The sequence below is a fragment of the Sorex araneus genome, chromosome 5, assembly GCF_027595985.1.
Source record: "Sorex araneus isolate mSorAra2 chromosome 5, mSorAra2.pri, whole genome shotgun sequence".
Classification (NCBI taxonomy): Eukaryota; Metazoa; Chordata; class Mammalia; order Eulipotyphla; family Soricidae; genus Sorex; species Sorex araneus.
In genome coordinates, this window is record NC_073306.1 from 118187060 (window position 1) to 118211417 (window position 24358).

At 50.6% G+C, this 24358-nt stretch overlaps 1 protein-coding gene and 1 non-coding gene across 2 annotated transcripts; one reads left to right on the forward strand and one right to left on the reverse strand.

The window, feature by feature from the left end:
• Window positions 1-1262: 1262 nt before the first annotated feature.
• On the reverse strand, window positions 1263-18906 carry AHCY (adenosylhomocysteinase). Its single transcript, XM_004612557.2, has 10 exons — window positions 18748-18906; window positions 10277-10467; window positions 8764-8839; window positions 7106-7255; window positions 5853-5965; window positions 5374-5581; window positions 5206-5293; window positions 5001-5118; window positions 2833-3027; window positions 1263-2126 (listed from the first exon to the last, which is right to left on the reverse strand). The coding sequence occupies exons 1-10, from the start codon at window positions 18773-18775 to the stop codon at window positions 1995-1997; spliced, it is 1299 nt and encodes a 432-aa protein (XP_004612614.1). The 5' UTR covers window positions 18776-18906; the 3' UTR covers window positions 1263-1994.
• Window positions 18907-19631: 725 nt separating this feature from the next.
• On the forward strand, window positions 19632-19735 carry LOC129405257 (U6 spliceosomal RNA). The gene has a single exon (XR_008630438.1). It is a non-coding gene; the product is annotated as a U6 spliceosomal RNA (small nuclear RNA).
• The last annotated feature ends 4623 nt before the right edge of the window (window positions 19736-24358 follow it).

The window sequence follows — 24358 nt, forward strand, 5'->3', positions numbered from 1 at the left end:
GACCCCTGAGACAATTAAAAGGGAGCAGAACCTCCTACCCAACCTCCCTAATTTGATTACGATAAAGCCTCTTTCTTATAAGCTGATTTTAGGAAAGTCACTTAACCTCTGGGTCTTCATTCTCATCCATAAGATTTAGCAGGAGATAGAGCGCAGAGGTGAGTGCATACTTTGCAAATAAGAGACTCAGGTTTGATCCCCAGCACTGCGTAGTCTCCTGGGTACTGCCAAGAGCAACCCACAAATATAGAGCCGGGAGTAGCCCCTGAGCACCATCAAGGGCCCAAACAACCAAAATTAAAAAAAAATTAAATTAGAGCTAGGGAAGTGGGTCAAACCAAAATGAAAATAGTGATACAGTCCCCCACACACTACCTGTAGTGACCCCTGAGTACCAAGCCAGGAGTAACTCTGGAGCACCATTCACCGTGGTCCAACAACAGAAGGAAAGAAAATAAACTGAAGCAAAAAATATGAATTGGGAGCAAAATAGGTAGGTGAGATAAACAGATGAAATAAACATAAGCAGGTTTAATTCACCTATCAAATGAGTCTTAATTGGGGTATTTAAAAATGTGATAAGGGGAGAGATAGCACAGCGGGTAGGGTGTTTGCCCTGCAAGCGGCCGACCTGGGTTCAAATCCCAGCATCCCATATGGTCCCCTGAGCATGGCCAGGGGAAATTCCTGAGTGCAGAGCCAGGAGTAACCCCTGTGCATCGCCAGGTGTGACCCAAAAAGCAAAAAATAAATAAATAAATAAAAGTGATAAGGGGCTGGAGCAATAGTACAGCAGGTAAGGTACTTGGCTTGCATGTGGCCAACCCAGGTTCAATCCCTGGCATCCCATATGGTCCCCTGAGCCTAACCTGAGTGTAGAGCCAAAATAACCCTGAGCATCATCAGGTGTGGCCCAAAAACCAAAATAAAAAAATCTTTAAAGTGATCAAAACCATTGAAGAGAGGCTGGAGAAATAGTACAAAAGGTAAGGGACTTGCCTCACACGAAGCCAACCCAGGTTCAATCCTTGGCACTCCATATGGCCCCCCAACCACTGGAGGAGTGATCCCTGAACACAGAGCCAGGAATAAGCCTTGAGCACTGCCAGGAAGACTGAAGTCCTTATCCCTCCAAGCCCCATGGGTTGATGAGACCCCCAAACCACTGTCTCACTGACTCCTCAGCACACAGTCTGAACCCCTTCTTATATCACCTGCTATTCAACTGGATTATTAGGACAATAAGTCTCAAAATTTTTTTAGGCACCAAAAAGTTTATTAACCATGTTTCCTCCTCTTTTAACATCATGAGCCTTAGAAACGAACCGAGACACTTTTTTGCCCCAGGGTTGTGACAGGAACCATGTCTCACAGTGGCAGCAAACCGTCACCTGCCCTTTCCTCGCGTGGGTCCTTCCACCTCGGGCAGTCACTTTGGGCCTGGCTGGTCCTAAGCCGTATATTCTAACCCCTGTAAAACAGGGACTCAAAACAGCAACCTCATTGCTCTGAGGTTTAAGAGAACGCCCAGCACTAAGCCAGGCTCTCAGGAGCATGAAAACTAGCAGTTCCTCCCTGCTCCTTTCCTTGTCATGGGCTGAGAAACCAGCGAACTTGTAAACTGAGAACATGGGGATAAAGTCCACCGGCCAGGTGAGAGACCAGGCAGTAGAGCACACAAGCTCTGTAACCAGACTTGCCAACTTCTGGTCTGAGGAAGGGCTGACCAAGTGAGTAGTTTCAAGACCCCTGAGCTCATGGCCCCCTCTGGGCGTCTCCCTTGTCCCCTCAAGGCAACCAGGGCTGGAGAAGGGCTTCTCGTTTCCCCCTGACACACTAGGAACGGTATGAGGGATGCAGCAGAGGCCAAACACAGGGTGACCAGCCACAGGGAGACATGAACAAACTATTTGCAAAGTTGGTGCCATTTGCTCTTGGGGAGAGGCGGGACCTGGGCAAGGACAGCAGCTGGAAGGCCACAACGGGCCTGGCTTTCAATAGCGGTAATGATCGGGCTTGAAGGGGCCGTCGCGGGGCGTGCCCAGGTACTGGGACTGTTTCTCGGTCAGCTTGGTCAGCTTCACATTCAGCTTGCCCAGATGGGCTTCAGCCACGGCTTCGTCCAGCTGGGGAGGGAGACCTGGTGTCAGTGTCATGCCTGGAGACCCGTTTCCCGCCTTAATTTGCCAATAGTTACAAAAACCCTTGTGCTGTGGTGTCTGTCACATGAAACGTGGCAGGCATCTCATTCGATCCCAGGAGCCAGCCTCAGGCAGGTGCTGGTTTGGCTTCCGAGTTGCTCTGCCTCAAGAGGGAACCAAACCTCCTCTCTGAGCACTGGTGGGAGAAGCAACTGCATCTCCCTCCTCAGCCTCAGCCCCCACCCTCCACCCCACCCCACCCCGCCCCAAGCGGCCAGCCCAGATGCTTTTCTGGAGTTGTACTACGAATGGGACATCTTTTCCGTGAAGGGTAGAGACAGGAACACTCCAGCTCCTTGAGGATTCTTAAATCCTTAGTGACACGAGCGAAGAGTCCCTCACTTTCTTCAGGGAAATACTTTTACCTTTGCTGTACCGAGGTACAGTAGAGACATGGGGAGGCCGATTTGACCTGATTAACACAGCGGCAGAATGGGGAGACTGAGATTCGAACCTGGGCTCTGTGTGTTGCTCCCGGCCCATACCCTCACCACCCAATCCCAATTTGGGGTCTCTATTTCCTCTTCTCCTGCATGAAAAGAAAGATTTCTGCCCTACAGAAGGTCCTCTGAGGGCCTGACAGAGGGGAGAGAGGCAAACACGTGGGGTCCTGTCTGGCATGAGAACCTACCTTCTTAGGCAGGAAGTGGACCCCCACAGGGTACTTGTCCGCATGGGTCCACAACTCGATCTGCGCCAGCACCTGGTTGGTGAAGGAGTTGCTCATCACGAAGCTGGGGTGACCCATGGCACAGCCCAGGTTGACCAGTCGGCCCTCGGCCAGCAGGATGACGCGGCGCCCACTCTTTAGCACGTAGCGGTCCACCTGCAAGTGGGCAGGGCACCGGTGAGGACTAGCAGGTTATGGCACCCGATGCCCACCCACAGTGCCCAGGTGGGGTGTGAACCACTCCAGAACAGTCTCCAGGAGCTGCAGCGATAGCACAGCGGGTTTGCCTTGCATGAGGCCAACCCGGGTTTAATTCCCAACATCCCATATGGTCCCCCAAGCACCACCAGGAGTAATTCCTAAGTGTATGAGCCAGGAGGAACCCCTGTGCATCGCCAGGTGTGACCCAAAATGAAAAAAAAAAAAAAAAAAAAGGAACAGCCTCCAGGCCCTGGCACTGGCCATTAATAATCAATGACGTGACATGGAAGCAACTCTGAGCTGCAGCGCCCACAGGTCTGCTGGGAGAATATAGTGAACTGACATGTGTGGAACACTTGGCTGGAGGTTTGGCACACATTAAGTATCCAATAAAAATTTCCAAGGGCCAGACAAAGAACCCAGCAGGCTGAGCATATACAAAGATGCAGGAGATACAAGTTCGATTCCCCGCACCGCAAATGGTCCCCTGAACACCATCAGGAGTGAGCCCTGAGCAGAGTCAGAACAGCCCCCAGGCACCACTATGGTCACAACCCATCCCCGCATGCACACTGGCACACATATAGTTTATCTTACTAATATCACTTTCACAGATTAAGAGCACACATTTAACTGTAGTTATGTTTATAGATATATCAATCCCATTTTGTCTTATTTTTTCCCACTTAGTCTTTTTTTTTTTGCTTTTGGGATCACACCTGGCAATGCACAGGGGTCACTCCTGGCTCTGCACTCAGAAATTATTCCTGGCGGTGCTCAGGGGACCATATGGGATGCTGGGAATCAAACCCGGGTCGGCCGCGTGCAAGGCAAAAGCCCTACCCGCTGTGCTATCACTCCAGCCCCCCCACTTAGTCTTAATAACCCTGTGACTTAAATACTACTAGCATTTTCACTTCACAGATGAACTGAAGTCTGCGGTGTTAAGTCACTAGTCTGGAGCCACACACTCTGAAGTGCGTGATGGCAGTTCAAGCCTGAGCGTGAGGAGGGAGCCAACCGAGACAAGCTGATTGCATGTCAGCTGCACAAGCATGCAAAGGCACAGCCAGGCTGGAGAGGCAGCAGTGGGGTTGAGCGCCCATTTTGTGCGTGACTAATGCCAGTTTAATCCCCACCGCCACTTGGTGCCCCGAACACTGCCAGGCATGGCCTTGGAGGCCCCCAGCACTGCTGGGTAGCCCGGGAAATTCCAGGCACTAAGGGCCTGAGCAGCTGCACATCCATAGCCATGAAAACCACCAAACCCACTGGCTGTGAAACGCCAGGAGACAAACTGGGGCCTCCTGAATACTGCTAGAATGTCCCCTCTGGCCCTCAAAGATGTAAGATGTTGGCGCATATGCTGCCCGAGCCCACAGGGCACCCGAACACGTGTGTCACCTGCATCTCGCTCTTGAGATGTGTACTTTCATGCTTCCATAGCTAATGCTGGGGTGTGTGTACGGGCTCTCTTTGTCCTCAGAGAAGCCCACACTCTCGAGCGAATCTCTGTGTCTGTGTCTGTGTCTCTGTCTCTCTCTCCTCCTCACCTTCAAAAACCTCCCAATAAAATCTGTTTTACTTAGGGGCTGTAGCAATAGCACATCGGGTAGGGCGTTTGCCTAGCGCACGGCCAAACCAGGTTCGATTCCCAGTATCCCATATGGTCCCCGAGCACCACCAAGCACCACCAGGAGTAATTCCTGAGTGCATGAGCCAGGAGTAACCCCTGTACATTGCTGGGTATGACCCAAAAAGAAAAAAAAAATCTGTTTTACTATAAAAAAAAAAGATGTAGGATGTCATGAAACTCTAATTTAGGTGGCCCAGGAGCTGGCACCCCCCAGGTGGTTCTCCCAAAGCCCTGGCAGTGTGGCACACGCCCCCTGCTGCGGACCATCTACTGCAGATTCTGCGCTACTCACCTGGGGCTTGATGTTGACCTTCTGCACGCAGTTCTCTTCCAGCCACTTGACATCGATCTCCACATCAAAGTGGCCAATGTTACACACAACGGCGTCATCCTGCATCTGCTCAAAGTGCCTGTGCGGGAGCCGAGCCCACGGGACCATCAGGGACCCAGGAAGTCCTTCCCCAAGTCGCTCCTCCCAGCCCTTGCCTGGCACCTACCGGCCCAGGATGATGTCCACGCAGCCTGTGGTGGTCACAAAGATGTTGCCCTCCTTGCAGGCCTCATCCATGGTGGTTACCTCATAGCCTGTGCAGACAGTGGCCATAGGTCATCTGGGTGCCCTACCCTGCCCCCATGGCTGCCAGCCTGCCCTCACCCTTCCTTACCCTCCATGGCGGCCTGCAGGGCATTGATGGGGTCAATCTCGGTGATGATGACTCGGGCGCCGAAACCCCGCAGGGCCTGTGCGCAGCCCTTGCCCACGTCCCCGTAGCCTGCCACCACTGCTACCTTGCCTGCAATCATCACGTCCGTGGCCCGCTTGATGCCATCAATGAGCGACTCCCGGCAGCCATAGAGGTTGTCAAATTTGCTCTGAGAGGAAACGGGGCACATGGATTGGCGGTAGGCCAGGCCCTGATCACCTCCGGAGACTTCTTCCCCTGTCACCCCGAGGTTTTCTCCCCTTTTCCCTGACTGTCCAGAAAAGCTCCTGAGGGTCAAGTATAAGGAATGGGCTGCATCCAAGAGGCTACTCGACCGAAGCTCTTGGTGTCTGGCTGAGGTCTGCTGCACACCCTGACCAGTCCCACCTTGGAGTCCTTCAGAGGTGCTGCCTAGCACAGTGGTCGGCCCATGGGCTCACCTTGGTGACCGAGTCGTTGACATTGATGGCAGGCACCTTCAGGATGCCATTGGCATTCATCTTGTACAGGTTGTGGACACCAGTGGTGGTTTCCTCAGAGATGCCCCGGATGCCTGAATAAGAGCAAGGGGATGAGCCTCAGGCCAGGAAGGGGGAGTCAGCATACCACAATGAGGCCCAGAGAGCCTCAGAGTCCATACCTAATCTACCCAAATTCCTCACTTTTATCCCCTAAAGCAGCTCCTGTCTGGGTTCCCATGTCTGGACCAGTACAAACCAGTTACCCACGGTATGAGGGAGGCTGTACTCACCCAGGGCCTGAGGACTCAGCCTTCAACTCCCACAGGCCTGTCCCCATCTGACCTAATCAGCCAATCTGACCTAATCAGCCAATCACACCCCATTCTCCAGCAGTTCTGTTTATGTCTGTGTTTGAGTGTGTCTGTGTGGAGTAGAAGGGGGTGGGGGAGTCTGGCGACCATACCTGGAATCAAACCAGGTTGGCTGCGTGCAAGATAAATGCACTCCTCACCCCTTATCTATCCTCCAGCCCCAGCAGTCCTTTCTGGTATATATATATATATATATACCAGTGGACTTTAAGTGGACTTCCGAATATATATATTCGGAAGTCCACTTAAAGCCTCCAATTCCCTTTTCTCTCAGAATATATCCAAATTCTTTGCTCTTGACCTGTGATGTCCTTCCATACCCAGGTTTCATGGAAGTCCAAAAGCTGCAATTCCCTTGGGGGCTGGAATGATAGCACAGTGGGTAGGGTGTTTGCCTTGCACGTGGCTGACCAAGGTTCGATTCCCAGCATCCCATATGGTCCCCCGAGCCCTGCCAGGAGTGATTCCTGAGTACATGAGCCAGGAGTCACCCCTGTGCAATACCGGGTGTGACTCATAAAGCAAAAAAACACAAAAAAACAAAAACAAAAAAATCTGCACTTCCCAGTGAAGATGTGGCCAGGTGGGCTTCCTCTGTTTAGGAACAGGCCTGCTTTCCCACCTGAGGTCCCTAGCACTGACCACTTAGACCCCTTAGCACTGATCGTCCCTTCCCTCTGCTTTTAACAAAGCTCACTCCTCCCCAGTTCTCACCTCACCCTGCCTGGCCCTTGGAACGTTATCAGCCAGGCCTCAGCTTCCCTCCAGGAGCCCCTCCTGGATTCAGGCACCCAGCATTCCTGCCAGGCCAGCCTGAGGTCCTGTCTGCCTTCCAGCTCCACCCACACCCACGGTGCTCACCAGACAAGAGCTGAGGGTACTTGGTGTGGATGAGGTTGGTGAGGTCACCACCATCGTCCAGAATCATGTTGAGGGGCCCGTCCTTGAAGTACAGGGTCTGTTCAATGCACCACAGGTACTCCTCATCCGTTTCCCCCTTCCAGGCATATACTGCAAGGGAGACGCACGTTCAACCGCCAGGGCAGAGCCAGTTCCATCGCCTTGAAGATTCCCACCCCCGCCACCTCCAGCCCCTTTAGCAGCGACACTTCACCCCTGGGAGCTGGGAAGACCGGAGCTCTGGCTCTGCACCGCAGAGCTGTGGGTCTGAGCAAACCACTTCACCTCAGTGAGCCAGTTTGTAAATGGGGCTCACTATGGTACAGACTAAGTGAGCTGGAGGTACCTCACCCCCACCCTGACCACCCATGCCCCAGAAGTACCTAGGAAGAATTATTTCCATTCCCAATCCTTTCTGACCGGGCCCCAGGGATTTGGGGCATAAACCCACAGCGACCCTGGAGTTCCTACCCACGCTGCTTGCGGCTGAGATGGGGTGCCCCACGGGGAGGAAGCCACACTCACATGGACCCACGAAACAAGGTTCAAGTTTTAGTTCCATTACAAGAACTCAAGGACCCTGCAGGCACTGGTGGGTGGTTCCAGAGTCTGGCCAAAAAAATTACTAATAGCCGCTACTATGTATGAAGCACTTACTTCTTTGTGCCAGGCATTACTCTAACTGCTTCATGCCCCAACTCATTTTCCCCTCACAGAAACCCTGTGAAACGAGCGTTCCCATGAGGCGGCATGACTGGGACACAGGTGCGGCACTCCTATGACCTTCCCATAAGCAAAGGATAAAGCCAGCCAGCTGCCTCTCCCCACCTGGGGCAGCACGGTTATGGAAGCCAAGCTTTTCCCAGAGGGCCATGGAGCCCCAGCAGGGCTGAGGGTAGGAGACAGCTGCACAGTCTCTGGAGGGGGCCTCACCCCCGTCCCCCTCCATCTTCCAACTGGAGCTGGCTGGAAGGAATCGCTAAGGTTCTAGTTCATTACCTGGCCTCCATGTCCGGCTACTCCCCTCTCCTTTCCCCCTCCCCTCCTGGGCCTCTACCCCTCCCCCTATCCCCTCCTTGGTCTCTCCTCCTTCCTGGCCTCCACTCCCCTCCTAGGGTCTCTACTCTCCTCCCCAGGCATAGGCAAATGCCCTGTTTCTCCAGCAACTTGAGAAAAATCCTTCTGCTTCATACCCTCTAGACCTTAAGTCTTAGGTAATGGAAACCTATCAGAAGACTTCTTCTGACCACTATTTCCCCCTCCCAACTCTGGCAAACAGACAACATTCTTCCTGCATGAACTTCCCCTCCTTTACATCATGTGGTTCCCAATCCTAAAAGCCCACCTTTCCCTGTCACAGAACTTGACTTCTGAGTGCAAGACAAGGGCCCTACCCATTGTAGTACTATCTCTCTAGCCCATCACATAACTTGAAACTGGACCATACACACTTTCCCAAGGACTCTGGATGCCAGCGGGACAAATCAGTGCTTTCCTATGGCCACTAGGCTAAGAGCCTGTGGGCCTAAGTTCCCAACCTGCCTGTCCCCATGGGAGTCAGTGACACACAGAAGCGCCCCAGGATGCAGCCCCATTTCCCAACAGCCCACACAACTCACCAGGAATGCCAGCTTTGGCAATAGCAGCTGCTGCGTGATCCTGGGTGGAGAAGATATTGCAGCTGGACCATTGCACCTGGAAGACAGGCAAGACAGCTAAAAGGCAACTGCAGTGCTGAACGCAATTAGTAGCAGTACTGGGGAAGGTATATCCTGAAGGCCAGGCTGACAGGACTTGCTGAGGAAATTAGTTGTTGGCAAGAGAGGATTCAGGAACCGAAGTTGTAGAGCTGACAAAACCTGGATGGCATGGCTGGAGCAGTTTGCCTTGCACATGACCAACCTGGGTTCAATCCCCAACATCCCATATGGTCCCCTGAGCACCACCAGAGTGATTCCTCAGTGCAGAGCCAGGAGTAACCCCTGAGCATCAATCACAGGGTGTGACCCACAAATCGAAAAACAAAAAAATTCTGGATGGCTCAAGTTCCTGTTTAAGTGGAGAAAACTGCAGGGGGTAGATAAGGGATTAGGAAAGCAGTTTGTTGCTTGTCAAAGTTAAACTATTAGATGTCCATATGGAGATGATGTCTCAGCAGCTGCATATATATATGTGTACACACACAAAAACACCCAGAGTTCAGAAGTGCAGAATACATACTTGTACATAACTGCCATCTAAGCAGAACTGGGGTACAGGGGGTGGCAAGGCGCAGATTTGGGTCACACTCTTCATTGTATTTCTGGCTGTGCTCAGGGTCACTCCTTAGCGGTACGTGGGGGATGGGGATCAAACCGGAGTCAGTCCCACGAAAGGTAATCCCGTTACTCCCAGTACTATCTCTCTGGACCTCTGAGCTCCGGACTTAAAACCAAAATTAATCAAAATCACCAGGGACATGAATATTACAAAGTAAAGGTCTAAAGAACTGAGCCCTAGAGTACCTTGATGTTGACTGCTCTGCCCAGCTCCTTTTTCCATTAACCAGTTCACGCCTATGCATGACCTTGGAAGGCCTGTCAATCAATGGCACACATGACCCAAACTGAACCAATCAGAACACACCATCCACAGGCAGCCACGATTGGTGGAAGGCAGGCACATGACCCTGGGCCAGCCTATGAGATCAGAGCTTAGCTAATCCAGTGGGACAAGGGGAGTGAGTTTCTTCCAGTTAGAGCTTCCTGTTAGAGATTCCTGTTAGTTTTTTCCTGTTAGTCTCTTCCTGTTTATTTGTCAGTCAGGAAGATGTGAAGCGAGGACAGTGAGATTGTTTTCCCAATTGGGAAGAAAGTAATGCAGAGCAGTCACTACACAAAGGCACAAAGGATGGCAGCAAGGCCAGAGAGGTGGCTAACAGTGTTGGTGCCACGATCTGCATGTGGGTGCCGTGGGTTCAATCCCTGCGTGGCATGGTCTCCCAGCACCCGTTGGGTGTTCCTACCTCCCGCCTTCGTCCCCCGGTCCCTCCAATGGTGGAAACACTGTGACTCGGCTGGAGCTCCAGCGGGCCTGAGGGGCCATCACCGCCCTGGACTTGGCGGCTCCACAGCGAGCAGCTCCGGGCCTCACCTGGGCGCCCAGGGCAACGAGGGTCTCGATGAGGACGGCGGTCTCCACCGTCATGTGCAGGCAGCCAGCGATGCGGGCGCCCTTCAGTGGCTTGGAGGCCGAGTACATCTCCCGCATGCGCATCAAGCCCGGCATCTCATTCTCCGCGATGTCCAGGGCCTTGCGTCCCCAGGAAGCCAGGCTGATGTCAGCTGCAGGGGCAGGGAAGGGTGGGAGTTGGTCAGCCACCTGTCCCACCGCCCGCAAAGCACCGCCTCTCAGCCCTTCCCCACGCCCCCGCGTAGGGATGTGCACCACAAGCTCAGTGCGGACTTCACGGAGCCGGAGCCAGAGCCGGGGCAGTCCACACCGTGACACCCGGGTCCCTGCCTAGCCGCCGCGTACAGCCTTGGCCGGCCGCACGCTTAACCAAAGAGGCCCACATACAAGCGAACGTTTAACATGGCTAAATGCCCCGTTGAAAAACAACCGCCAGACCAAATACACCGCCCACTCCTCCCCCTCTCTGCCGCCGCCGACACACCCCATTCCTGGCTCTCCACCTTCCCAGTCATCCCTCTCGGGAAGGGATGACGCCAACACTCCAAATTGGTCTTATCTAACACCCTGGAATTGACAGCTGTTTAAGACTGTGAACACCCAAGTGTTTCGCTCTGCGGGAAGGGCACGGGCCTGTGGAAGGTGTGCTCTCGGGCTCTCCTCCCAGGGGAGGTGGACGGCGTGGGACAGCCTTGGTCGGCTCTTCCTTCCTTTGCAGCAATGAGCTGCCACAAGTAGGTTCTCTGCTCTCTCAGAGCAGTGTCCCCAGGACCCCCTAGACTTGAACTGCTGGGTAGCTTCTGACTTTGGAAGTTCTCAGTTAGTAGGATCATCAGGTACAGTGATTTACATCCTCAGCTCTTGCTGTCATTAGTGACCCAGGTTATTTTGAGCACCATCTACCACCTCAAGCTCTCATTGACTCAGATTCTCAGGAAGGTTCTCGAGAGGTTATTGTGAGTTCTCACTATCTCAGTACTCTCCAAAACCTACCCACCCCACTATAGCCCATTCCTTGTTTTTTTTGGGGGGGGATCATACCCAGTGATAAGCTCAGGGGACCATATGTGGTGACAGGGATCGGACCTTGGTGGGCCACATGCAAGTGCCCTTACCTGTTGTACTATCACTCCAGCCCTCTACCCACCCCTAAAGTGGTCACTAGGTCAAAGGTTTACAAATCTCCCTGATGGTGTCATCTTTGCAGACCTCCCTGGAATCTGAGATTCAGTAGGCCTAGAAAGGACTCGCCATTAAAAAAAAAAAAATGGGGGTACATTAAATACAACCAGTGGTACTAAAGAGGACTGTATGGGGGGGAATGCAGGGGATCAAACCTGGGTCCACCACATGCAGAGCAAGCACCCCTAGTCCCTGTACTATCTCTCCAGCCCTGATTTGTTTTTGTTTTGGGGCCATATCTGATGATGCTTGAGGGTTACTCCCGGCTCTGCACTTAAGAACTGCTCCTGGGGGTGCTCAGGGGACCATATGGAATGCTGAAGAACCCGGTCAGCCATGTGCAAGGCAAACACCTTGCCGACTGTGCTAGCACCCCGGCACCACAGCCCTGCTGAACTTTTTAAGAGGGTGAGTGATGGTGCTTGCACTCTGCTACTTTGCACTCCTTTTAATTGTGTTCACATGCATGTTTGCTAGGGGTCACTCTGTCACCAGGGGTCACACTTCCTATTTAGCTGTGCTCTACAACAGGGGGGTGGGGGCAGGCATACCCCTTTGCATGGTGCTCACATAGTCCAAGCTGTGGTCATTAGAAATTACTTCTGGAGGGCCAGAGGGATAGCGCAGTGGGCAAGGCACTTATCTTGCATTCTCCAACCCAAGTTTAATCTCCAGTACTGTAGCTGGGCTCTGAGCACGCCAGGGATCACTCCTGAGCACAGGGCCAAGAATAGTTCCTGACCGCCCCTCTCCCAACAAATAAAAGAAAAAAAAGGTGCTCAGGGGACCAGGATTTGAACTTGGGAGCATGAGTTTGAAAGGGAAGTGCTCTAAGCCCCTGGCCTGGAATTTCCTCCCACCTTCTTCTTGATAAAAACTTTTGGGGGCTGGGGGCCGGAGCGATAGCACAGCGGGTAGGGCGTTTGCCTTGCACGCGGCCGACCTGGGTTCGATCCCCGGCATCCCATATGGTCCCCCAAGCACCGCCAGGAGTGGTTCCTGAGTGCAAAGCCAGGAGTAACCCCTGAGCATCGCTGGGTGTGACCCAAAAAGCAAAAAAAAAAAAAAAAAAAACTTTTGGGGGCTGGAGCGATAGCACAGCCCCCGGTTTTTTTTTTTTGATGTCACATCTGGCAGTGGCTCAGAGCTTTCTCTGGGCTCTGTGCTCAGGGATCACTATGGTGGGCTTGGGGGACCATATAGGGTACTAGGGATCGAAACCTGGGTTGGCAAGGCAAGTACTTTCCCTGTTGTGCTCTTTCTCCAGCCTCTGTTAGAAAACTTTTTTTTTTTTTTTTTTTTGCTTTTTGGGTCACACCCAGCAATGCTCAGGGGTTAATCCTGGCTTTGCACTCAGGAATTACTCCTGGCAGTGCTTGGAAGACCATATGGGATGCCGGGGATCGAACCCGGGTCGGCCGCGTGCAAGGCAAACGCCCTACCCGCTGTGCTATCGCTCCGGCCCCAACTTTTTTATTTTTATGTTTTAATCATTATTATTTTATGGTGGGCCACATCTCACTCACTCTGCTACAGACTCACTCCTGGCTTCCTAACTGGAAACTCAAGATCACTCCTGGTGATGTTGGGGGGACCATCTGTGCCGCCTGTGGGTGAAATGCTGGTTGCTTGTCTTGCTCTCTGTACTATCTCATCAGCTGCATTTTTATCTTTAGTGACATTAAGATTCTATCAATCACCCAAGGGCATGGTGGGTGTGAGGGAATTTAATATGAAATGGATTTCTGCCGCATGCTTTCCACTGCACATTTGAACAATTTCAGAAATGAGCTACTCCTCCCGTGGGAGGGCGGACTCCCACTGGACCGCAGTCCAACGCCCCTATCCACTCTCTTGGCACACTCGGCAATCTGGGTCTCCAGCAGCCCGCTCTGGCCAAGTCGTCTCTTTCCGGCTCTTTCTCCCCAGAGCCTCAGCTCCAGGAAGACTGCAGCCAGTCCGCTAATCCTTCCCATCACGGTCTTTCACGTTCATTCATTGCCTATTGTCAACTCCTTCCTGCCACGGAGTCTCTCTAGCCTCATGTCCTCAAACTTCGTGAACCCACGTCACTGCAGCAAGGAGGAAAGCCACAGCCTCGCCTCAAGAACTAGTTGATTAAGACCACAAGCCTCAAGGCCCACTCCAGCTGCCCCACGGCATCTTCTTAATGAAAAATTTTCTACTCTGCTTTTTCCAGACCTCCAACCCTTTCCCTCAACTGTCAGCCTCGCTTGACAACTGAGAAGAGTTGAGAACTATTCCACTCCCCACCTCCCCACGGACCCTAGTCCTTCTCGTCCATTTACAGGAACTGAACATTTTGTTCACTGTACCAGAGAAGCCATTCTGGGGTCCATCACCTCTTACTTCCTTAAGGACTCAGCTTGAGGTTTCCAAAGACTCATCAGAACCCCCCCCCCAACACACACACACACACACACACACACACACACACACACACACAAACGGAACAGTGAGTTACTGGTATTCATAATACCGGCAGCAATAGTGATGCCACCAATTACTGCTTTCTATTCCCAAAAGCCTTTCTTTGACTTCTCTGCCCTCTGGGCAAACCTGTGATTTTGCCTCTGACCTTCCTGGTGTAGTTAAGACTCAGCAGCTGTTTGGAGGCCCTCGAGGCACTGTCATCTTTCTCTTCTCCAAGTCTTACCAGATGAGCTCATCCAGCCTTACTAGCTTTAAATACTTTCTCAAGGGTAATAACTCCCACGTAAGCCTCTCCTGTCCAAAGTTTCCTCCTGAATTTGACACTGGTCTAATCTAAATGTTCACTCAGTACCACCACTTGGAAACTATACGCTGTCCATACAGCTGTATTGGGTCTTGTGTGGGTCATGTTTGAACCATGGTCCCCAACTTCCCAATTGGAATGACCATTCCACTGTCTGCTCTGACAAAAACTCACATGATTTCTGTTTTCTTACAGGAGGTGTCGGGGGGTCCATAGCCTGCTATGTTCAGGGCTTACTGCTGGCTCTGTGCCATATGGTATTGGGGCTCAAACCAGGTTAGCCACATACAAAGCAAGCACCTTACCTGCTCTACTATCTCTCTGGCTCCTCACATGATTTCTTTTTAAATTTTTAATGCCACCACTCTTCTCAAGTAAAAAATACCAATCAATCGGGATGAAGTGATATAGTGCCAGTGGGCAGGGTGCTTAGCCTTGCATGAGCCAACCTGTGTTCAACCCCCAGCACCCCATTTGGTCAGGAGTGATCTCTGAGCACTGCCAGATGTTCTCCCATCCAAAAAAATAAAATAAAATAAAATAAAATAAAATAAAATAAAATAAAAGCAATCAACGTCCAGTGCTTTAACTTACCCTCACAAAGCCTTAAGGCCCCTTCTCCCTCTTCTTCCTCACCAAGTCTAAGGGTTATTTTTCTTTTTTTGGGTCACACCTGGCAATGCACAGGTGTTACTCCTGGCTCTGCACTCAGGAATTACTACTGGCGGTGCTCAGGGGACCATATGGGATTCTGGGAATCGAACCCAGGTCGGCAGCATTCAAGGCAAACGCCCTACCCGCTGTGCTATCGCTCCAGCCCCCCTCACCAAGTCTAAAGCCCTACCGCTTCACATCTTCATTTCCCACTCCAGTTTAAGCAAAGCAGTTCTTTTAACCTGAAGGCTTACCCCCAGCAACTGACACATCTGGCTCATAATAGATGCTCAACTAAAACCCTTAAACAGGAAAGAACTTGGCATATTTCTGATGAAGGAATGGGGTGTGCACCAAGGTGAATCAATTAGCAGAAACATGAGTCCGGATTTTATTGCTAGTGAGGTGAGAAGCCTACACAGGTTTTGTAGGGGTTTTTTTGTTTGGTGTGGGGGAGCAAACCCGGCACCAAATAAGTGCAAGACATGTTCTACCCTAGAGCTACATCCCCAGCCAAGATTATAAAGTTGCTTGGTTTGCTTTTATTTTTTGGATTCAGGGTGTTAGGTCATACTAATGATACTCAGGGGCTGTTCCTGGCTCCGTGCTGGGGATCGTGGCATGCAGGACAAGTACCTTACCTCCTTATCTCTCCAGCCCAGGACTAAGTTTTAAGAGTAACATGACCACCTTCATTGGGGGGGAACCCTGCCTGGCTGCTGTACTGACTGGATCTGCAGAGCAGGAGACCCAGGGAGAGCTAAGGAGGGATCCAGAACTGGGCTAGCAGCCAGAAGGTAGGAAAAAATGGAGACAGTTGGGACCAGTGGGTAGGAAGTGTGTCTTGCACACAGCTGACCTGGGTTCGATTCCCAGCATCCCATATGGTCACCTGAACACTGCCAGGAGTAATTCCTGAGTGCAGAGCCAGTAAACCCTGAGCATCTACAGATGTGATCCAAAAAGAATAAAAAAAAGAAACAATGGTGGTGTGTGCTTGGTGCTGGGTCACCTTTGTGTCTCCAGGGCCTGGCAGGCAGAATGGGTCAGTCAGTACTTACCGACCTATCTATTCTTAGGAGTAAATGAAAGAAGGTCCATGAAAGCAGTTGGCATATGGGACAGGAGTAGCAAAAAACTAGTCCAGCTTCTACGAGCATTTACCAATAAGGAACTGGCCCAGAGAGGGACAGGATCCATCCCAGGTTCCACAGCTGGGAAGCAGCCGTGGCAGAGGTGGGGCAACAGGTCTAGAGCCCGAGGCTCCTCCCCAGATTCTGTCCTATCCTGTTAAACTCCACCCCCTCCAACACTATTGCCCCCTTCACTGCCCTTCCCATGGGCTCCTCAAAAAGGGTACGGAGTGTTCAGTGCTCTAGGCTCTGGTGCTTTGGTGTCCAGTTACCCAATGACAGGACCTGCGGAACTCTGTTCTAGAATAAGAGAGAGAAGTAGCAGGATCTTCTGAGTCTGTTTCTTTGTCTGTAAAATGGGAATCACCATCTTTACCCTTGCTATAAGATACCCTGAGATTTTTTTGGATTTTGGGCCACAACCGATGGTGCTCAGTGGTGTTACTCCTAGCTATGTACTCAGGTCACTACTGGTGGTGCTCAGAGGACCATATGGGATGCCCGGAATTTGATCAAGCACCCAATTTGCTTTACTATGGCTCTGACCCCAAGCCCTGTGGATTGAAGAAAAAGCCATATGGACACTGTCTGGCAGAGGATGATTTCCTGACTGGGGGCTTCCTTCTTCCAACTCTACCACGCGTTCAATGTCCTGTCTCCTCCCACACAATCCAAGACTCTCAATCTCACCCACTGCTATCTGGACTGTTATACAAGCCTGCATTCAGCTCTGAAACTGATGTGATCATGACAACCTTTCTGGCCTTCAATTTCCACAGCTACACAAACAGTCTACTGAGGTCACTACTTGCTACTTCACAGCACTTTACAGTTCATTGCAGTGCTTGGGAGACGATGCAGTGCCTGGATGAAGGATCCAACCCAGGTTCGTGCATGCTTGGCCTTTTGGGCTCTCTGCAGCCCCAGTAAGTTACTATAATAGAATCCTTGGGAGCCATTTCCTATTAGAGCCTCTTTCTTCCATTGCATAATGGGATCAAGTCCACCTCCACAGACTCTGTAAACAATGCACAGCACAGGACATCACAAATATTCTTTTATCAAGGTTTATAGTGCCTTGGTACTATTTTAGAAACTGTGGGACCTGAGCAATGGTAGGGTAATTGTCTTGCTCACAGCCAACATGAGTTCGATCCCCAGCATCCCATTATGGTCCCCAGAGCACAGAACCAGAAGTAAGCCCTGAGCACTGCCAGATGTGGCCCAAATACAAAACAAAAAACCCCAAAACATGTTAGGGGAGATAGTGCAAGGAGCTGGAATGCATGCTTTCAATGTGGGAGCCCCATATTTGATCCTGTCACCTCATAATCCAAGTACGCATTCCTACCAAACATACTGGGTTGGGGCTGGAGCGACAGCACAGTGGATAGGGCTTTTATCTTGCATGCAGCCAACCCAGGTTCAAATCCCAGCATCCCATGTGGTTCCCTGAGCACTGCCAGGAGTAACCCCTGTGCATCGCCAGGTGTGACCCAAAAAAGCAAAAAACAAACAAACAAAAAAAAAACATACTGGGTTAAACACCCCAAAAGTGAAGAAAAAAGAGAAAAAAAGCTTTGGCCAGTCAGAACAGGGTTTGCTGAAAATTGTGTCCAAATTATATTGTTTTGATCCCACCTGGCTGTGCTCAGGGGCAATATCCTGGCTCAGTGCCAGTTGGGGGAGGCGGTGTAACGGGTATTACCATATGCTAGCCATCAGCATATGCCACGTGGAGGTAAAACCAGGGACCGTGGTTTGCAAGGCAAACGCCTGACAACTCGAACTACCTTTCAGCCCCCAAGTATGTTCTGTTGTACACAGCAGTGAAAAGTTGAGCTCTGAGGCATACATGGCTGGGGTTCCTGTCGTGCCCCAGATTCTTCCAGCTGTAAGATCACGGGCAAAAATTCCCTTTATGCCGGTACCCATTTCTCATCACATAATGAGAAATAGTTCATAACTTCAAGAGCTGAAAGGCTTAGAAAACCAATGCAAAATGAAGGTAGGCCGTGAGGTTCTTCCAGAGTCAAGGCCCAGCAAATAAATGTTAATAAATGTCAGTCGAGCAGCCTTTCACTCCACGGAACAGCAGGAAGGGGTTTTTTTCCAACCGTTCCGAATTTCCTTCGACATTCTCCGCACGATTTTCCCTACGGGACTGGGGGAGGGGCGAGTAAAGTGACCCCAAACGTGGAGCAATTAAAGCAAAGTCCCCGAGCTGTGGGCTAAGCAGGCCTCACACGCCGTTAGGGGCTCCACACCCCTCGCCTTTCCCGTAGGAGGCCCCGAGAAGGGCACGGATTTGTGCGGAATAACGCAGTCAAAATAACCAAGGGGCCGGTGGCGAGCCAGGAAACAGAATCCGGGTTCCCTAGTGTAGGTCCGGGTAGATGCGCGCTTTCCAGGTGCGCGTTCCCCACCAACTCGGGGCAGCACCGCGAAGAACACGCCGCGGGTTAGCGGCAGCGCAGCCCGCGCCGCGACACGGGGCTTCGCGGGGCACGCCGGGAGTTGTAGTCCCGGGCGGCCCTCAACAACCGCCTCGACCCGAGAAAAGAACTCCAACCCCCAGGCGGCCGCGCGCGGCGAGAAGCGCGCCCAGACTGCGATTCGAGGGGTCCTGAGTGGCCCGGGCCGGCCCCGCGGCCGCCGCCCCAAGCCCGGAGCAGGCGCTGCCGGCTGCACGTCCTAGAACTCACCGACTTTGTAGGGCAGTTTTTCCGACATGCTGGTAGAACTTCCGCACGCAGCGGCGGACGCGGGCGAAGGGGGCCTGGCCTAGGAAGTAGGGACAGGAACGGGGCGAACGGCGCGGGGCAGGGATAGGCGAGTGGTGCCGGCGCCTTTAAATATCTGCCCCTTAGTTGCATATTCATGATCTCACTGTTGCCGAGCCGCTCGGGGCGGGGCTCAGCGGTCGAGGGGCGGGGTCTGGGTGGATTACGATCCTATTGAAAGGGCACCAGATTTTACACCTCTCTGCCCTTTGACCTTCTTGCCTGTGGTCACTACAGGTACGAGGGAGGAAAGGGTGAACTCGTGAACTCGTGGTTGTCCTTTAATTTGTTGAATTAGTGAATCCGACGTCAAAACGAATGGAACTGAAATCCCAACCGACCCACTTCCTAATCCTCAATTTTCACCTGTAAGATGGGCTAAGTGATACTTAACACACAGATTATAAATCGAAGTTGCAATGTCAGTGTTTCTAGCTCCTCTCAGTCCCTGGCACCTATGTCTAAATCATTAAACATTTCATAGAATTCTTTCCATTTGATGGCTTGATATAAATGATACCATATACTTACCCCTCTGCAATTTAATTTTTCCTTTAAAATTATACTTATAAGAGTTTATGCAGGACTGGAGCGATAGCACAGCGGGTAGGGCGTTTGCCTTGCACGCGGCCGACCCGGGTTCAAATCCCAGCATCCCATATGGTCCCCTGAGCACCGCCAGGAGTAACTCCTGTGCATTGCTGGATGTGACCCAAAAAGAAAAAAAAAATAGAATATTCCCCGAGCATCGCCAGGTATGCCTCCCCCCAAAAAAAATTTATGCATATAACTAGAAGTGACATAAGGTGCTCGCTTCAGCAGCACATATACTAAAATTGGAATAATACAGAGATTAACATGGCCCCTGTGCAAGGATGACACGCAAATTTGTGAAGCGTCTCATATTTTTCTATAGAATAGATATATAGTTTATAATATATAAACTTTGCCCTTAAACTTTATATAAACTCTGTGGTTTATAAAAAAAAAAGTGACATAAGGTCAGTGGTGGGTAGCTTTCTGCACATTGCCTGTAGAGGCAGCAGTGCTTCCATACATAATTTTGCACACCAGAGTAACTACTGCAAATTTTTTTTTAATTTTAAAATTTTTTTTAAAAATCTGAAATCAAATAGGGCCAGAGCGATAGTGCAGCAGGTAGGACATTTGCCTTGCACACAGCCAACCCAAATTCAATCCAGGCACCCAGATGATACCCAGAGTTTATCAAGAGTGATCCTGAACCTGTGGTAAGCCCTGAGCACCACAGGTGTGGCTGCGCCACAAACAAACAGCTTAAATATATTCATTAATTTTTCTGCTGCTTACTATTCCAGATGAGATTGGGCACATTCAGTGTGGTATAACTGTAGACTGCTGCTTAAGATTTAGTTGTGTGCATTCCAGTATTACATTCCAGTCCATTCTGTACGTTCCAATCTATTCTGCTTGCTGATACTCGGATTGTATCCAGTTTCTTAGTGCCCATGAATGTACCTTTACGGGTGGCATTTCTCTGCTGAAAGCACATTTTTTCACTGTTGCTAAATATTGCCAAATTCCTTTATAAGGTAGTTTAACCTTTATCTTCCCACAGTCAATGCCTGAGAACAGCCCTTGGCCCCACATTCCAGTGTCCACTTAGCTGTGTGGCCAATCAGTGCTCTGCGGGTGAGAAAATGTTTCTCTTTGCAATGCAAAACTACCTGAAGATTCATTAACATCTCTAAAATAATCCCTGCCCCACCCCCACCTCCTTTCTCCCGTTGAAGATCAGGATCCGAAGGTCCTGCCCTCCAGACTCAGTGCGTGGCCTCTGCCCACGTATCTCTGCTGAATCTGCTGCAGCCAAGGTCATCAGGGAACCTGGCTGGATCCAAAGTCTGCTGGTTATCTCAACCCGCCCCGCCCCCTGCACATAGTGTGCCCTGGCTTCTACCTCCTAGACTCTCCTCCCTCTGTCCCCATAGTCACCACTGATCCATCTCCACTTCCTTGGTAGAGTGCAGTAGAAGTGTCTGTCAGTGATTGGAAGGATCGTGCTACCAAGATTTCTATATTAAAATAGAAATTTTATTTTATATTAATATATTTTATGTTTTCATATAATTACACTTATATATTAAAATAGAAATCTTATTGTCAAGTAGGGGGGTGGAGAATTTTTTTTCTTTTTTGCTTTTTTTGGGCTCACACCTGGAGATGCACAGGGGCTACTCCTGGCTCTGCACTCAGAAATTACTCCTGGCGGTGCTCAGGGGACCATATGGGATGCTGGGAATCGAACCTGGGTCGGCCACGTGCAAGGCAAATGCCCTACCCGCTGTGCTATTGCTCCAGCCCCGAGAATTTAATTTTTATAAAAGGAATAAAGAAAATGAAAAAATGGGAGTGACAGGTAGTTTCACAACATTCTTAACAAAAAAATCACAAATTCCATGGGACTGGGCTACAGCCAGTAGGCATTTGCCTTGCATGTGGATGACTGGGGTTTGATCCTTGGCACCACACATGGTCCCCTGAGCATCTTGAGCACAGAGTTGAGAGTAAGCCTTGAGCACTGCTAGATGTGACTCCAAAACCCTACAAAAATAAAAGATAAAAACAAAATTCCTGGGGCTGGAGCAATAGCACAGCGGGGAGGGGGATAGGGCGTTTGCCTTGCACACGGCCAACCCAGGTTCAATTCCCAGCATCCCATATGGTCCCCTGAGCACTACCAGGAGTAATTCCTGAGTGAAGAGCCAGGAGTAACCCCTGTGTATCACCAGACGTTACCCAAAAAGCAATAAATAAATAAATAAATAAATAAATAAATAAATAAAATGTGATCCAGTCCCTGAAGACTCACTCCAGAACTTCCGGATCAAAGACACCTTGAACAAAGGAAGGACACGCATCTGCTGCCAGAGCCTGTGTGCTGCTTGCGCCCATGTGGCCGAACACATGCAGTGCCTGAGCATATGTGTCACCCGCATCTCCCCTCTTGAGATGTGTACTTTTATGCTTTCCTATCTAACACTGGGGTGTGTGCAGGGGCTCTTTCCGCCCTTGGAGAAGCCCACGTTCTCTCTTGCGAGTGTTACTCTGTCTCTCTTACTCTCCACTCTCTCCCACTTTCTCTCTCTCCTTCCCTTCAAAAAGACCCTCCAAATAAAATCTGTTTTACTTCACTGCTTGTCTACTCCTGAAATTTTTTTCTGCGAGCGAGACAAGAACCCAGTAACCCTGGGTCCCGGGTGGCAGAGGCGGGTCGGGAGAAAGTGACCATCTTTCTCCTCCCTACTCATGTGAGCCACCTGTGGGGTCCACCAACATCAAGTTTATTAGAGGCTCAGCACTGAGAATCCCAAGTCAGTAGAGAAAGAAACTTGGAACCCCATTTGCTGAGAGGGTCTCTCTTTTATCCTCTAAGGGTGGGCTACAAACTATGTACATTCTTATCAATCAAACAGAGATACAGAGGTAATTGGCAAAAAAACAACAACGCATCATTCCCACATGGTATGGCCTCAGGTGCTCAAGAGGAACACAGCTGGTTTCAGTATAGCTCATCCATTTGGTGTGGCCTTCAGGAATTGTCTCCCGTACAATCCCATAAATCTGTCAGGCCTAGTGCACTCCCAAACATCTGGTGGACTGGTGGGCCCTTAACTCCATTAATTGGGGTCATAAAAGGAATGCTTCTCCCTCCCTTCTCTTGCTTAATCTAGGGGGTCAGTTTCAGTTTCTGAGTCCCCATCACTTTTTTTTTTTTTTTTTTTTGCTTTTTGGGTCGCACCCAAAAAGGGATGCACAGGGATCACTCCTGGCTGTGCACTCAGGAACCACCACTGGCGGTGCTGAGGGGACCATATGGGATGCTGGGATTTGAACCTGGGTCGGCCGAGTGCAAGGCAAATGCCCTACCCGCTGTGCTATCACTCCAGCCCCCCCATCACATTTTCTTAACTTTTGTTACAGTTTCATAATTCTCATTACATACAGCTTCTTATTTGTCATTACACTATACTTCAGGGTCACCCCTGGTTGTACTTTGGATTTTCTCCTGGCCCGTTATTCAGAGGTCACTCCTGGCAATGCTCACAGACCACATCTGGGGCCGGAGATGAACTTGGGTTGTGCACGGGCATGGCAAGTACCTTACCCACTGTACTATCTCTTTGGTCCAATTAACTAATTTTTAACTCCTCCCTCTATTCTCTCTCTCTCCCCTTCCCTTTGTTGTTGATGCTGTGGTGTTGACCAGAGGGTCACACACACACACCTGGCTGTGGGGCTCACACCTTTTCAGCTGTGAAGTTCTCCAGGAGTTCAGCATCTCAGATAGGCGTGCTCACATACGCGGCCACGGTGCTCATCGAGGTTTGCACTCCTCCGTTGTGCTTACCCACCTGTTCTCCAGGGCTCATACTCTGAGTTGAGACACACAAGCCATGGCTCTGGGTGTCACTGCAGTGCTCACACACATGCTCGCTGAGGGTCAGATTTCCTAATCATGGCCCTTCTAAGTTGCAGAGCTTGCCCTACCCCAGACTCCTCCCCATGGTGCTGACAATGCCTGTGGTGCGGCTGGAATTTGCTTGTGGAGCTGCAGAGCTTCCAGGATTGGGCACATGTGAAACATGAGGATTGGAACTCATGACTGTGTACTTGTAAGGCAGGTGCTCTCAGCCCCTACACTATCTGCAGGCTCTCACATATGTTGGATTAAACTTAGTGCTTCACACATGCTAGACATGCATTCTACCTCTTGAATTATATCTCTGGCCGGGGTCATAAGTGTTTGTAAGACTCCTCTTGATTTTGTTGTTTTTTTTTTTCCTTTTTTGGAGGGGAGGTGATTTGGGCTATACCTGTAGTGCTCAGGGAGCACTGTTGGGGACTGCATGTGGTGCTGGTGGTTGAATCTAGGTCAGCCAGGTGGAAGGTAAACAACTTAGCACTGCCTCTCTGGCCCTGTATGCTATTTTTATTTTCTTTTTCTTTTTTTTCTCTTTTTGCTTTTTGGGTCACACCCGTCTTTGCTCAGAGGTTACTCCTGGCTCTGCACTCAAGAATTACTCCTGGCAGGGTTCAGGGGACCATATGGGATGCCAGAGATCAAACCTGGGCCTGCCACATGCAAGGCAAATGCCCTACCCTATCGCTCCTGCCCCTGTATGTTATTTTCTAAAAGTCATATGTAGAGGTCATGAAGAGTGTTCAAAAGCTACTTTGCATCCATAAAGACCAGGTTTGGTCCCCTAAGCACAGCTGGGAGTGACTCCCCAGCACAATGTTGGAGGTAGCCTTTAACCATCATTTATATTATTTTTTCCAACTTAATAAATGAAAATTTTACATAACCTGAATGTACATTTCTATACATATAAACCTAGTGAGAATGTTGCACTGAAAGTTCGTGACAACCCATTTGACTCTGTGAAATACAGTGTTAGGAGTTCTGTTTTCTAGTTTGTTGTTTCAGATGTGAGTTTTACTCACTCTTATGGACACTCTGCTGAGAACATCTGCCTTCCCCAGAGCGTCT